We start from the raw sequence: 15507 nt of genomic DNA, 5'->3' as shown, positions 1-15507 counted from the left end.
GAGGCATGATTGCAACAGAGCTTGCTGCTTAGAATTGGAACAGAACACAGAATGAAAGCATTTGGGGAATGGGGCTAAGATCATAAATAATTTTCCTTTTCTAAAAAGTCTTTGATGGCTGGGAATATGGCCTAGTGGCAAGAGTGCTTGCCTCATATATATGAAGCCCTGAGTTCGATTCCCCAGTACCACATATATAGAAAATGGCCAGAAGTGGCGCTGTGGCTCAAGTGGCAGAGTGCTAGTCTTGAGCAAAAAGAAGCCAGGGACAGTGCTCAGGCCCTGAGTTCAAGGCCCAGGACCGGCAAAAAATAAATAAATAAATAAAAAGTCTTTGAATAGCATTGACTACTTGGCAAGATTAGAGGGAAAAATATGTAGGTTTAGATAACATAGTTTTCTAAGACCATGGACCAATTGGCCTTTCCACCTTGTAGACTTTCTTTCGAATAACCAGCCTCTGATGCTAGGTGGAAGGAGGGATGGAGGAGGAGAAAGATGGATGGGAAAGGGATGCTGTTTGATCCTTAGTCAGGACCACCTGTCCATTTAAAAATTCATCTTTCCCACACAAGGGGGAGGGCAGCAAAGGGACTTCCCTGTGTGACTTGCTATTAACAACTGTTTTGGGTGGTGATTGGAAGCTGTTTGGAGGCATGTCATTATTTATATTTTTAGATGAGCACCATTTATGTTCTACTGATACGTAGAAAGAAGCTGTCAGGAAAGATGGGCTGTCCTTTATCTCATTTCTGAGAATGAAGACCACTTTATTTTTCCTCTTTTTAGGAATCTTAGCATTAGATCAAAATCATAACATAAAATCTGATTTCATCTCACACATCAAATACAGGATTGAGCCAGGTGCTGGTGCCTTATGTCTGTAATCCTAGCTACTCAGGAGGATGAGATCTGAAGATCATGGCTAACGCCAGCCTGGGCAGGAAAGTCCTTAAGAAACTCTTATTTCCAGTTAACCATCTAAAACTTGGAATGGAGCTATGGCTCAAAATGGTAGAACACTAGCCTTGAGTCAAAAAAGACCTATGAGGGGCTGGGAATATGGCCTAGTGGCAAGAGTGCTTGCCTCGTATACATGAAGCCCTGGGTTCAATTCCTCAGCACCACATATATATAGAATAGGCCAGAAGTGGTGCTGTGGCTCAAGTGGCAGAGTGCTAGCCTCGAGCAAAAAGAAGGCAGGGACAGTGCTCAGGCCCTGAGTCCAAGACCCAGGACTGGCAAAAAAAAAAATACCTATGAATGACAGAAAGCAAAAACAAGCAAATAAACACCAACACAACACAACACAACATTATATGTATATATATATATATATATATATATATATATATATATGTTTATCTTTATAGTATGAGTGAGAACTTTCTTTCCTCTTGATTTATTCTTCTTAATAAATAATTTGCCAGGCAATTTAAGTATACTTTATGTTATGAATTGGGTTTTTCTTTCCTCATGGTTTGTTCTCCTTAACACATAATTTTCCAGGCAATTCAAGCATATTTTCCTTTAAATCCACTGAGTTCATTCTAGATTATTATTTCGTGGTTTTCTTCAGTTTGACTTGGAAAGCAAATTTGCTGTTCCACATAGTGTTTTATAATGTATAGAGCCAGCAGTATATTTAAGCTGTGTAAACACATTAAAAAGAAATTAGGAAAGTGATCTCATTATTTTTGGCAAAGCAAGCACCCATGGTGAGCAGCCAAAGTCAGCTACTGAATGCGTCCACTTTCTCAGCAACAGGCTGATATTAATAACAGATTCTGTAGAATAGCATCAATTAACAGGAAAGAAAAGGACTTTTTCTCATTTTTTAGTGATCAGTCTTAGTAGAACAAATATTTGCATAGGAGAAATGTACTGAAGAAATTGCCAGGGTTTCTGGGAAAAGCTAGGAATGAAGAGGTTTTGCAAGAATTCGCCCTTTTTATTTTGCTTTTTCATTCTTCCTGATCCATCCAAATATTTGTTTTTTATTAATGTAGTTTCTTGTAGCACATTCAGTGTTGGAAAAGTGGTGTAGCAATGATCTGGTAGGCTTCAACTGAGTGCTGCCCTGGTCCCGGCCTGTCCATTTGGAGCCACGAGTTGTAACTATTAAAACCCCCTGAAGAGTTTGAAATACTAATCTGTAGGATAGACATGAGGGCCAGATCAGGAAAGAAAACAGGATCAGACAGGTAATGTAGCCTCCAGAGGTTAATTTGCATGAGTCCAAACTGTAGCCAGCAGTGCATCCAACTGAAGGAAGGCTGAGGACTTGTGGGGTTGTGCTATGCAAGGGAACAAAACCAAGAGATTGACTGTGGAGCAGCTGGGTGCTTAACCGCCTATTTTCAATGTCTGCCATAGAGAAGTACTGAAGACAGCAATATTCATGGATTTTTTTTTTAATGCAGAGGGTATTAAACCCCAGGATTAAATACCAGTCAGCAACTAATATTTATTATAAACCTCTCCATTCACCTATCAGAAGTGGCTTCTCCTTTTGGCAATTACAGATGTGGATGAGTGCTCTTTGGATAGGACCTGTGACCACAGCTGCATCAACCACCAGGGGACATTCGCTTGTGCCTGCAACTTAGGATACACTCTGTATGGCTTCACCCACTGTGGAGGTGAGTGTGTGCTCCTCGAGGTGGAGGCTGGGTCTGGAGGAACCATGGTCCTCCTTGAGTTTTGTTTTCCTACAATGGGGTGAAAGATAAAATTCTGTCCAGTGACTACAAGTCTATTGACTCAAGGGAAGCCCATGCTTATTGTTCTTTTAGAACATGTTAAGGATGGAACAGGGAGGTGTTATAGGTTGACTTTACTGACTTGCAGTTGTATTCTGAGAACTGAAGGGTGTCTCTGAGCTGAGACTTTATCTGGCCTTCCCCAAAGATGGTAAAGTCCTCGGAGAGCATTGGTAGGGCACCTCCAAATTCACAGCCCTCTTGTGAATGGGCTATGGCTACAAAGTCTTAGTTCAACCCCACAGGTTTTGGAGCAAGAAGTGAAACCAGCTGAGTTTCTCCCTCCACTCTCAGTCCATTTATATCCTCTGTCTTACAGCCTTATGATTGAGAAGGTTGTTTGGCATAAATCCGACTTGATGTCAAGTGAATGTGCATGCCTCTCTCCTATCCATCAGATCCACTCAATCATCAAACCCACAATCACTGAGGATACTGTTGCAGACTCCAGTCCAAACTGTCCAGGGCCTCCAAAGTGATTGTAAGGATTTGAAGGAGGTAGAACCACTGATTGGAATACTTCCTGCTCTTCTCATGTCCTGAGTTTAAGCAGAATGGATAGTTGTGCTTTGTTATAGATCAGGTTGTCTCCCTTCTCCACACATCGCCAGCATGGCTGAAAACACACTCTACTAAGAAACCCCAATGAGAAGGGACCCATTATGATGTGAGTGTGGACTTAGGTAGGAAACACCTTCCAACCTGAGCTCAGTCTCAGGTTGACGGGGACAGTGTACACCATTTCCCTTCTCTGTATCTCAGCTGTGGAAATGGTCCAATCTGAAGTCTTTATTCTGTTTGTCTGTCTACTTTGGTGTGGAGCCCACAGGATGGTAGAGTTTTAAATTAGAAGCCTATGTATTGTCTAAGTTTGAACATCTGAAAGTACAGTGTAGCTGGTCCCCTCTGAGTGGTCTTTCAGGGACGATGAGTGGAACTTGAAGTCTCCCTAGCAGGGCTTATGTCAATGGGGAGTGGGATGCGTAACTAGCCCGTGCCAAGTGTTTGCTGTGAAACTCAAGGCCAACCAGGTGTGTGACTCCTTCCTCAAGGGAAGATGGGACAGCCCATGATATGCTGCTGTGACGGGGACCATTTTGTTCTACAGATACCAACGAGTGCAGCATCAACAACGGGGGCTGCCAGCAGGTCTGTGTGAACACGGTGGGCAGCTACGAATGCCAGTGCCATCCAGGGTATAAGCTCCACTGGAATAAAAAAGACTGTGTGGGTAAGGGGCGCCAGCCTATTGCGTGGGGGTAGACCCAGCCCTGGGGCTCAGTGTGGGGCCAGAGAGTTCACGGCTGTGGGTGCTCTCACCTCCCACTGGGCCTGAACCTACCTGACCTTCTTCACTGAGCTCTCCTCCCCTCCATCCGTGGCAGCAACCGCTCTTTAAAGAGTCTAAAAACAGGAGATACTTTGCAGGCTCTTTAGCATTTCTTTCTGTGCTTCTGCATAGGTTGAAATTTGCTTCTCTGTTCCTGGTTGCTTTTCTGCATGAATAAATAGGAGACAGGGGCTTTCGTAACCCTGGTGGGAAATGAGGCCTGGAATCTTTTCTGTCCGGGTGTCAGCTTTGCCTCTTTTTCTTGAGGTTTTTGGTACATAGGACTTTGCCATCCTTCTCCCAAGTTGGAAATGTATTTCTCTTTCCGTAAGTTTCTATGTTTTATCCTACCTAGAAGTGAAGGGGCTCCTGCCCACTAGTGTGTCACCCCACGTATCCCTGCACTGCAGTAAGAGTGGTGGAGGAGACAGGTGCTTCCTAAGATGTCACTCTGGCATTCACCTCTCTTCAGGTGAGTGGGGCCCAGTCCCGGGGCAGAGCCTCATGCCAGGGCCAGGCCTTGCCTAGAGGTATCAGGTGCACTCAAAGGGATTTCAGGACATTGGCCAGATACCAGAGGCCCAGGCTTTGAGAGCTCATGTCATGGGCTCCTCTCTAGTGAGGTTGGGTGGGGGTGGTTTTAGCTGCTACCAGAATAGCCTATAATTTGCTTACTCATTTGAAAACCCACATTCTGTCTGTCAGGACTGCAAGAGGCCTACTCTGTCACCTGCGGCTCTTCCTCTCCTCCCAGGAGCAAACTGCAAAAAACAAATGACTCAGCTTTTGGGGGTAATTACAAATCTGTGTGACCTCTCTGGAGCTTATTGTATGCAGCGGGCTTCATTAGGGGCTCCTGGGCCCGGGCTTTGTTTTCTTCTTTCCTAATCTCAATGCTGTAAGCATGTCACAACGTGCTCTTGCCTGTAGCCATGGTGCCTGGAATCTGACTCGCCTGTATAACAGACATATATGGAGTGTCCACTGTGTGCTCCAAGGCCCTGTGCAGCCACAGTGGGTCATGGTGTTGGGCAGAGCCTCACAGAGCTCTGGAAACAGGAGACTCGGGTTTCCTAAACTCTCTGCACCCAAGAGCACCTCAAACACCCAGCCAAAATGTTGCCTGGGAGCTGGGTGCTGGTGGCTCATACCTGTAATCCTAGCTACTCAGGAGGCTGAGATCTGAGGATCATGGTTTGAAGCTAGGCCAGGCAGGAAAGTCCGTGAGACTCTTATCTCTAATAAACCACTCAGAAAAAGCCAGAGTTGGAGTTGTGGCATAGGTGGTAGAGCACTAGCCTTGAGCAAAAGAAGCTCAGGGACAGCACCCAGGCCCTGAATTCAAGCACCAAGACTGAAAGAAAAAAAAAAAGAAAGAAAGAAAAGGAAAAAAAGAAATGTGCCTGGGGCACAAGAAACTCATAGAAATGGGCCTGGGCAGAAGGGAAGAGCCCTGATCATGTCTTAAGAGAGGGTCCCAAACCCTTTCTAGTTTGTCAGAAGATCGAGTAGGAAATCCACAGTTTTCAGGAGATCTTGGCCATTATGTCATGAGAATGAATGTTTGAATGAGGTCCACATCATATCTTTTTTTTTGTTTTTTTTTTTTTCTTATTTATTGTCAAAGTGATGTACAGAGAGGTTACAGTTTCGTACATTAGGCCTTGGGCACATTTCTTGTACTGTTTATTACCTCCTCCCTCATTCCCCCCTCCCCCCTCCACATCATATCTTGATGTACATATCACATAGATGTGCAAAGTAGAAAGCTGGGAATATGGCCCAGTGGCAAGAGCGCTTGCCTTGTATATATGAAGCCCTGGGTTCGATTCCCCAGCACCACATATATAAAAAATGGCCAGAAGTGGTGCTGTGGCTCAAGTGGCAGAGTGCTAGCCTTGAGCATAAAGAAGCCAGGGACAGTGCTCAGGCCCTGAGCCAAAGGCCCAGGACTGGCAAAAAACAAAACAAAACAAAACACACACACACGCAACAAAAACAAAACACAAAAAAGATGTGCAAGGTAGAGACTCAAAGCAAGACTATATCTGAGTAATGAAAATATACCAACCATCATATTGCATGTGTGGATTTAATCTACATGACAACACCTGGATCAATTTTATTATTATTATCCTCATTAACACCACAATGAGACAGAGGCTCAACCAGGTGAAACAGCTTACTCAAAATGACTCAGGTAAGAAACAGATGAACCAGGGCTTGAATCCAAACAGTCTAGATTCAGAGTCTAAAGCTCTCTTCTCCACTGCCATTTTTGTGGGGGAAAAAATGGATCAAGCTAAAAAGAACAACCTGGTGCATAAAATCAAATCTCTAAGTGATGATTCCTTGGTGATTTGAGATACCCCAAGAATGGATAAGCAAATAGTTCAAAGTTACCCAGTTCTGTCTATGTAGTAGGCAGTAAGTTAAGCTCTCTCCTTTTTTTTTTCTCTCTCTCACTCACTGCATTATTCTAATTATTTTCAGATGAGGAAACTGAGGTAGGAAATTAAGGAAATTGCTTACCACAATGCAAAGCCCTTGAATTCCAATCTGGTGCATGAGCTCCAGAACCTAAAATAGAATTAACACTGATCCTGGAAGAACATCAACCCTTCAAAGTGGGGCCCTTGCTGTCTCTCAGACCCTGCAAATCCTAACCACATATATAGAGGCAGCTTCCTCAGCCCTGTCCTTCCCCAACCCCAGGTATACAAGCCTTCCCTCTCTTTCCCTTTCCTTCGAGTTTACCCACACTTGAAGGACACTTAGCCTTCCTTCTCAAGAAGACACAACAATGACTTAATCATTGATTTCACTTTTGGGACCCTCTTTTTTATTATTATATTTGAACATTCAATTTATCTGTCCCATGAGGGGATAAGAATAACTCTGAAGAGACTCTAAGTGTCCCCAGTGCCCAGGGTAATGGGCACTTCATGATCCAAACATTTCTCGGTCTTGGGTAGGAGATGTATGGAGGGCCCCGATCAATGGCTAGCTCACCACCACCCACCTAGTGTTTCCATTCCTTTGCTCTGAAGATAACTTTTCTTACTTATTTCTTTCTGAAGATGTCGCCACCATCAGGACAAGTGTAACCTTAAAGCTAAATGAAGGCAAGTGTAGTTTGAAAAAGGCTGAGCTGTTTCCTGAGGGTCTGCGACCAGTACTACCAGGTATGGGGCCAGCCGGCTGGCATAGGAAGCATCCTCGCCACGTGGGAAAGGGGCCCGTGACTTGTGCTCTGATGGCTGACTCATACGCACTCAAGATGAGATGGAACCATTTAGAATGCCCAGGACTTGGTTCATTAGAGGCAGCAGACCTTGACTTTGCACACTTGTGTAATTCTGGGGTCACTTGGCGGGGGGGCTTCCTTTAGGAGGTAGTTGGTGACGCTCTCAAGAAACGTGACTTTACAGGAGTCAGTAAGAACTTAGAACAAATTAGCAACTCACAGTCATGTTGGGTTGAATTTAGAAATGGAAATAAAAGGGAGTTGGCTCATAAATGATAGCTTTGATGAGCAAGGTGTATGTCCAGCATTCCTGGCCTAGTATTTTGGAAGCTGGGACTCCATTGGCTTCAGCAAAATGAATACCATCCAAGTATAACTGGCCTGACTGAAGCAAGCAGAATCCATTCCTCTTCTTTCTTCCTTAGCTCACATTTCATCAATTTCAGGAGATAATTTTAGAGATAAAAAAGTCAAGATTTATATGTTAAGTTTTTTTCCTCAATCTGTTCTCAAATCATACAAATAAGCTTAAAGCTCTCTAGTTACTTCTCTTTGCATGCCAGAGGGGCTTGAACTCAGTGTCTAGACACTGTTCCTTAGCCTTTTCACTCAAGTCTGTCACTACCACCTGAGCCACACCTCCACTGCTGGCTTTTTGGTAGTTAATTGGAGTTTGGAGTCTCAAAGGCTTTTCTACCTGTGTTGGCTTCAAGCAGTGGTCCTCATAGCTCAGCCTCCTGGGTAGCTAGGACTCTAGTCACTTGCAACTATTAAACTTATTTTTGGTATCTCCATTTGATGGACTATTATCCAGCTATTGGCTATATTTATTCAAACAATATTTAATGACATAGGAAAATGTTTTTGTTATATTATTGAGAAGGAAAAAGTGGTAGTAATATTTTTATGTCTAGTACAATGCAAATTGTGTATGAAAGCAGGAAGTAGAAAAAGACAGCTCATTCGTATTGGTTATAGCTGATGAGTGAACTTTACTTTTTCTGCATTTTCCACTTTTAAATTTGGAGGAAAATACTATTTTAAAATAGATTTGGGGTCTGGGGATATAGTTGACTCAGAAGAGCACTTGTCCACCATGTGCAAGGCTCTTAGATCTCCAGCACCAAAACCCAACCAACCAACCAGCCAACCCACCAAGATTTGACCAGAAGCTTACTTGATGGGATTTTACCAAATTCGAATTTTTTAGTTTTGATAAATTTGATGTTAATGTAACACGTGAACCTTAAAGGAAACTGAGTGAAAGGCGTAGGGTAACTGTTCTAAGCCACTCCTCTATAAGTTACTTTCTCCAAGGTAAGAGTGTCAGTGGCTCATGCCTATCATCTTAGCAACTTGAGAGATTAGGATTGGGAGAACTGGGGTTCCATGCCAGGCCAGGCCAGGGAAGGAAAGCCTGAGAGAGTTCCTCTGAATAGAAGACGCCGGGCATGGCGGCAAACATTTGTCATGTCAGCTACAATAGGACACAAAAAGCAGGAGGGTTGTGGAATGGGCATGTGCCTGGGCAGGAAGCAAGACCCGGTCTCAAGATAACCAGGGCAGGTCGTCGATGCCTGTTTCCTTTGTGGGGAGTAAAATGTTTCTCTCTTCTCCTACTTCTCCCTACTGTAGCCCTTCTATTCTAAAATCCTTGCTAAAGCTGTTAGAAAAGGGGGAGGGGCGGGGGAAGGTGATCAGTACAAAAAGGATGAGGGGCTACTAGGCACCTGTGGCTCATACCTGTAATCCTAGCTACTCAGGAGGATCAAGGTTTGACAATAGCTCTGGCAGAAAAATCCAAGAGATTCATATCTCCAGTTAACTACCAAAACCCCACAAGTGGAGCTGTAGCAGTTTTGAGCAAAAAAAAAAAAGCTAAGGAAGAGCTGGAGGCTCTGGGTTCAAGTCCAGATATCAGCACACACACACACACACACACACACACACACACACACACACACACGAGGCGTGACTCAGTAGTGAAGTCCTAGCCTATCAAGCAAGCATAAGACCCTCAGTTCGAATCCCAGTACCACCCAGAAAAAAAATGTTTTGAGAATAGATGGAAAAAACTAAAAAGTTCAAAATGAATATCAGTTTAAGATTTGAAGTCAGCTTTTGGAAAAGGCAAAAAATAGATCTTTGAGGGAAAATATAGTAAGGAAATAAATTTTCTTCTTTCCTTTGGCCCCAGATTACTGGTTGCTTGGAACATACTTGTAATATTAAGGAAGACTGTGATATAAATAATTCTTCCGTTTAGTAAAGTGAGATTTTAAGGTAGAGACAAGCTAATTGTGTGGATATGGGACCTGCTCTTTGGTTCAGTTTGGTCTGGTTTGTTGACAATCCTTAGTCATTAGATTCCCTGGAAGTCACAGGGAAGAAGAGAAAGCCAAAGTCAGGAACAGGGCTGCACAAAGCCCTGTTTTGCATCTTACCAAACATCCTGCTGTCATCTGAGATGGATTCATAGTACTGCCTGGTTCTGTTACTTCTTTTTAATTTTTGGTGCCAGTGCTGGGTCTTGTGTTTCTGCTTAATTTTTTTTTTTCTCAAGGCATAAAGTGGAGCCACGGCTCCACTTCTAGCTTTTTGCTAGTTAATTGTAGATAAGAGTCTTCTGGACTTTTCTGCCCAGGTTAACTTTAAACCTCAATCCTCACCTCTCAGCCTTTTAAGTAGCGAGGATTATAGATGTGAGCCACCAGCGCCTGACTTTGTTGACTCTTTGTGTTATTTCTGGTTCCTGCTTATTTGAAAAAAGACACATCACTGTTGATGTGTTTTCCAGCTTGCCCTTTGAGTTGGAATTGCACCAAGAACCATTTGCCTAAAAGCAGGAGTGAGTTCCTTTCTGCTGCTGCCTTCCTTCCCTGTTGGAAGCCTCAGCCCCTGCCCTGGGCCATCACAGCCGAGCTTTAGGAAAACCAACTGTGCGAACACACGTGCCCCTCAGCAGCACCATTGGCAGGGAATCTGTCTTCCACATATATATATATATATATATATATATATATATATATGCTGGTCAGTCAGAAACACACCCAGCCTTTATCCATGAAAAGAATTTTCAAGCACTGACTTATAAAGTTATATAGGAGGCAAAACGGGCCTTTCAAAATGAACATGTCATCAGGCTCCAAGCTGGGTTGGGGGGGGGGGACTTGGAGCGGCTCAGCATGTGGAGTTCATCATGTAGTCCCTGGAGAATTGTTTTAATGAAATGTTTACTGAGCTCTAGCGAATGTTCAACTGAGTGCTTTGCCAGGACTTGGCTTCCGATAATTTTGTTTCTCCATACAGAGAAGCACAGCTCAGTAAAAGAGAGTTTCCGCTACGCAAACCTTACATGCATCTCCAGCAAGCAAGTCCCGGGAACCCCTGGCCGGCTGAGTGCCCCTAAGGAAATGTTTCTCACTGTTGAGTTTGAACGGGAAACTTACCCAAAGGAGGTGACAGGTTGGTCTGAAAGGTGTCTAAGTGGCCAGGCTTCTCTCACAGGTTGCTCCTTTTGTCTTTGCCTTTCATGTTTCATCGCTCCTGGGGGTGGAAGGGGGGTGTAAGACAAACACTGAAGTATCTCCTGTTTTATTGTCACACACACACACACACACAACCCCCCAACTACATTGAATTGATTTTTACAACCTAGTGGTTTTCTCTTCTTTGTCCAAACCCAAAGCTCCCATTTGGGTTCACAAATTTGTGTTTGAATCAAATGCTGCCCAGCCTGCGAGGTGTCTACCTCCAGACCTCTCCCCTTGCGGTGCACCGGGAGCTCAGGGTGGCGGTGGGTCCTGCGGCTGGTCTGGGCACCCTGGCATGCTGCGGCCTGACCTGGGTCCCTGCTCCCGTCCCTCCCGTCTCCGCAGCGTCTTGTGACCTAAGCTGCCTGGCGAAGCGGACGGAGAAGCGGCTGCGGAAGGCCATCCGCACACTCCGGAAGGCGGCTCACAGGGAGCAGTTGCACCTCCAGCTCTCAGGCATGGACCTGGATGTGGCTAAAAAGTCTCCCAAAACATCTGAACAGCGGGCAGAGTCGTGCGGAGGGGGCCAGGGCCACGCAGAGAACCAGTGTGGTGAGTTGTCAGGCCATTCTTGTGCGACATTTGCCTTGAGCTCCATAGATACTAAAGGTCACTAACAGCTTTTCTTCCTTCTGGCTCACCCCAGAGAACATTCTGCATGTCCTTTCGCATCTGGTCACTGTCATGCCATATCCACCGGGGCTAGGCTGAACATGCTTGACTTGTGGTGGGCACTGAAGTCAGTGTTTATTGACCTGAAGGACAGAAGGGAAGAGGCAGGGTTAGAGAGAAAAATGCTGCCCTGTGAAGGTCTGAGAACCTTTAGATCACTGTTCCTAGGCTCAGGCAGTACTTGGGGTTAGGAAGCAACTCCAAGTCTTATCCACACTTTATTATTACCGTTCCTGTCAGTCATCTCCCTTTTGCTTGACTGCTGATGGGAATAAACAAATTTCTGGACATCGTTTTGTACAAGAGGCAAAATTGGGGGTTACTCAGTTGCCTTGTGAGGGCCAAAGCTCCTAGTAACATCAGTTTCATGCTATATTATTGGGGTGTGTATGTGTGTGTGTGTGTGTGTGTGTGTGTGTGTACGTGTTTTAGAGCAAATGTCAATTCTATACATCAGATAAATCCAGCAAGTGGTTCCAGAACAAGATTTCTGAAGTGGTCCATTTTAGTGTGTGTGTGTGTGTGTGTGTGTGTGTGTGTGTGTGTGTGTGTGTTTAAGAGAGTGGTGAGTTGTGAGCTTTGTTGTGAGAGACTATTCTGAGCAATTATGGAAGTTTTAGATTAGGAAAGCTAGGTGGGTCTCACTTTATAGAGATATTGGTCATTTATTGGGTACTTAATCTATTAGAAGCACAGCACTAAGCTCTGTATCTGCATTATCTTATTTAATTCTCATGGTGACCTCACCAGGCAGGGTTGGTTATGTGCATCTAATAGATGAACAGACTGAATCCCAGAGAACTAAGTTCCCTTGCTCAAGATGTCATTGATACAATTCTAAAGCCTGTACTCTGGTCCCAAGTAATGGAAAGTTTAATAATCAGACTTCTCCAGAGGAAATAAATGTCTTTTCTGAAGAGTTATTAAAATCTTGAAAAAAATGCAGCTTAAGTGGGAGTAATAAGTCAGCGTTTCTGAATAAGCAGCGCCATACCCAGCTTTGATCTGGAGAATTGTCACCTGCAGTGCCACAGCTCCAGAGCTGTTGCTTTGCCAGAGCTCAGTGGTAATCAGGTGTAACTATCCACAAGGGTCTGTTTGCAGGATAGTTTTTTTTTTAATTTATTTTTTTTATTTATTTTATTTTATTATTATTTTTTTTTTGGCCAGTCCTGGGCCTTGGACTCAGGGCCTGAGCCGTGTCCCTGGCTTCTTGCTCAAGGCTAGCACTCTGCCACTTGAGCCACAGCGCCACTTCTGGCCGTTTTCTGTATATGTGGTGCTGGGGAATCGAACCCAGGGCCTCATGTATACAAGGCAAGCACTCTTGCCACTAGGCCATATCCCCAGCCCCTGCAGGATAGTTTTGACTCTTGTTTTTTCGGTGCCAGTCCCGGAGCTTGAATTCAGGGTCTGGGCACTATTCCTGTTTTTTTGTGCTCGAGGCTAGCACTCTACCACTTGAGTCACAGCGCCATCTTGAGCTTTTTTTTAGTGGTTAATTGGAGATAAGAGTCTCCCAGGGGCTGGTGCTTTAGCTCAGCGGAAGAGCACCTGCCTGGCAAGTGCAAGGCCCGGAGTTTGGTCCTTAGATCTGGGGGGGGAAGAGTCGCCCAAACTTTCCTGCCAGGTCTGGCTTCAAACCACAACCCTCAGATCTCAGCCTCCTGAATAGCTAGGATTCTAGGCATAAGGCACCAGTGCCTGGCTAGTTTTGACTTTTAGTCTGGCTGATTTTGTTAAGTAAAGGAAGATAAAGATGGAGAAGAGAAGGAGGAAGGAGAAGAAAGAAGTGGAGGAGGAAGAAGAGAGCTGGTTTGTTCCCATTTAAAATTTTAAGAGTTCCAGATTTCTTATCTTACCAAAATAGTTGTGCGAGCTGACTGTGACTGCCCTACTTTCTAGGGTGAGTTAAGAAACTCTTGGGGCAGGCAAACCCTCCTTCTGGTCGCTCAGAATTAACCTGCACTCACCTTGCTTTCTTGTTACGGTGAAGCTTTGCAGATGCATCAAGAAGTCTTTGTGGTTAGTATTTTTTTTTTAAAAGGGAAAAGTAGTAAGGGACAACAGGCCCCTCCAGGGAGCTGTTACCAGCACTACTGCAGGCTTGCTGCAGGGGAGCAAATGCCCAGGACAAGGAGCAGGAGTTACCTGCAAGAGGCTTCGTGGCCATGACAGCCTGTGGTGGGCAGAGGATGGAGGGCTACGTCACTGTTGTGGTATGTGAATGTGTCCTGGAGACGCCTGTCATGCTCATTTTGGTGGTTCTGTGTCTAAGAGAGACAATATGTCTTCTCTCAAGAGCTCCCCCTAACACGAGATGAATGTAAGAGCCACACGGGACCACATCAGGTCCACCCCGTCTGACAGAAGTGTTTAAGATTATACTGTGTAGGGATTGCTAGTGACATTCCTTCTTTCTGCTATAGGGAGGAAGTGGGTACAAAGAAGCGTCAGGTATATTAATTATATAAATTAGAGGGGATTTTTACCCAGAAGGCACATGGTGGAGGGTGTACGTCTTATATTTGTAGTTTATTTGGTATTTTCTGAACTTGTTCATATAATGGACACAAGCCTAGGAGAGTTCTTGATTCTTTTTGAAAATGATTCTCAGTGTCTGTTGTTCTTGTTACTACTATAAAGTATTGGGGGTTGGGTAACTTTTGTTTTAAGAGGTTTATGTTGGTTCCTGGTTCTGGTGGTTCAAAGTTAATGGGCTTCATCTGGTGATGGCTTTCTTTGCTGGCAGAGACTAGAGATGGCACAATACATGACACAGTGAGAGGAGATGGCACACATATGTGTTTCTGCTCTTTTCCCCTTTTTCTTGTTTTATTTGAGGTAGGGCCTGCTGGGTTGCCCAGTCTGATCTTGAGCTCCTGGACTCAGGAGATCCTCCTATCTTGGCCTTCTGAGTTGCTGACACTGTCCTCTCTTCTGAAGCCCTCAGGATTCAATCGCCTCCCAAAGGCCCATCTGGAAACACTCACCTAAGTTCTCACCTTCGTAGTATCTCATGATAAGGATTAAACTCAACACAGAAACGTGTGGAGACACAACACATCCAGGCCATAGCAGAGTCCCAAGAAAGTGTCTTGAGTGACTTAGAAGGAGAAATAGAACCATTATGTTAATCTCTTTAAATATTAAAAAAAATGGTTTTGGTGCCAATCCTGGGGCTTCAACTCAGAGTCTAGACACTGTCCCTAAGTTTTTTAGGTTTTTTTGCTCAAGGTTGGTGCTCTACCACTTGAGCCACAGTTCCACTTTGGGATTTTTGGTGGTCAATTAGAAATGAAAGCCTCACAGACTTTCCTTCTTGGACTGGCTTTGAACCATGATTCTCAGATCTCAGGCTCCTGGGTAGCTAGGATTACAGGAATGAGGCACTGGCACCCAGCTTCACATCTCTTTCAGTGCGCATATAAAAATAAATAAAATGAAAAGAAAAACAAGCAATCTTAGCCTTTGCAGAGCTTTTAATTCTTCAGGAGGAAAGAAGGTAGCTAGCCTGGAAGTAAGAACACATATCATTGGTAGAGAGTAACAAGCATGGGAGGACAAGTCTGCAGAGTGGACTAGAAAGTCCCCAGGCAAGGTGAAGGCTGAGAGGAAGGGATGCCCCTGGTGGTTAGGAAATGCCTCATCGCAAAGTGTCAAGGAAAGAGGACCAAGCCATGAGGGAAGAGAGTTCCAGGCAAAGACCACAGCAAGTAAAATCCCAGAGGTATTGATTTTTTTTTTTTTTTTTGCCAGTCCTGGGGCTTGAACTCAGGGCCTGGGGCATTGTCCCTGGCTTCTTTTTGCTCCAGGCTAGCATGCTACTACTTGAGCCACAGTGCCACTTCTGGCTTTTTCTATAGATGTGGTGCTGAGGAATCGAACCCAGGGCTGCATGTCTACAAGGCAAGCACTTTATCACTAGGCCATATTCCCAGCCCAGAGGTATTGGAAGGTTGG

At 44.6% G+C, this 15507-nt stretch overlaps 1 protein-coding gene across 2 annotated transcripts in view; it reads left to right on the top strand.

The window, feature by feature from the left end:
- Scube2 (signal peptide, CUB domain and EGF like domain containing 2) overlaps positions 1-15507 on the top strand; it is a 72184-nt gene that overhangs the window by 31104 nt on the left and 25573 nt on the right. The window contains exons 10-16 of one of the 2 annotated variants that reach the window (XM_048360840.1): positions 2526-2642; positions 3871-3993; positions 4448-4564; positions 4798-4884; positions 7173-7277; positions 10649-10804; positions 11218-11424. In XM_048360840.1, coding sequence (XP_048216797.1) covers positions 2526-2642; positions 3871-3993; positions 4448-4564; positions 4798-4884; positions 7173-7277; positions 10649-10804; positions 11218-11424 — 912 coding nt within the window. The remainder of the gene's footprint in view (positions 1-2525; positions 2643-3870; positions 3994-4447; positions 4565-4797; positions 4885-7172; positions 7278-10648; positions 10805-11217; positions 11425-15507) is intronic. The other variant, XM_048360841.1, reaches the window with a different exon arrangement.

The sequence above is a fragment of the Perognathus longimembris genome, chromosome 13 (assembly GCF_023159225.1).
Source record: "Perognathus longimembris pacificus isolate PPM17 chromosome 13, ASM2315922v1, whole genome shotgun sequence".
Classification (NCBI taxonomy): domain Eukaryota; kingdom Metazoa; phylum Chordata; class Mammalia; order Rodentia; family Heteromyidae; genus Perognathus; species Perognathus longimembris.
The sequence above is the reverse complement of the archived record's forward strand: the minus strand, read 5'-3'. Positions and strand labels throughout refer to the sequence as shown.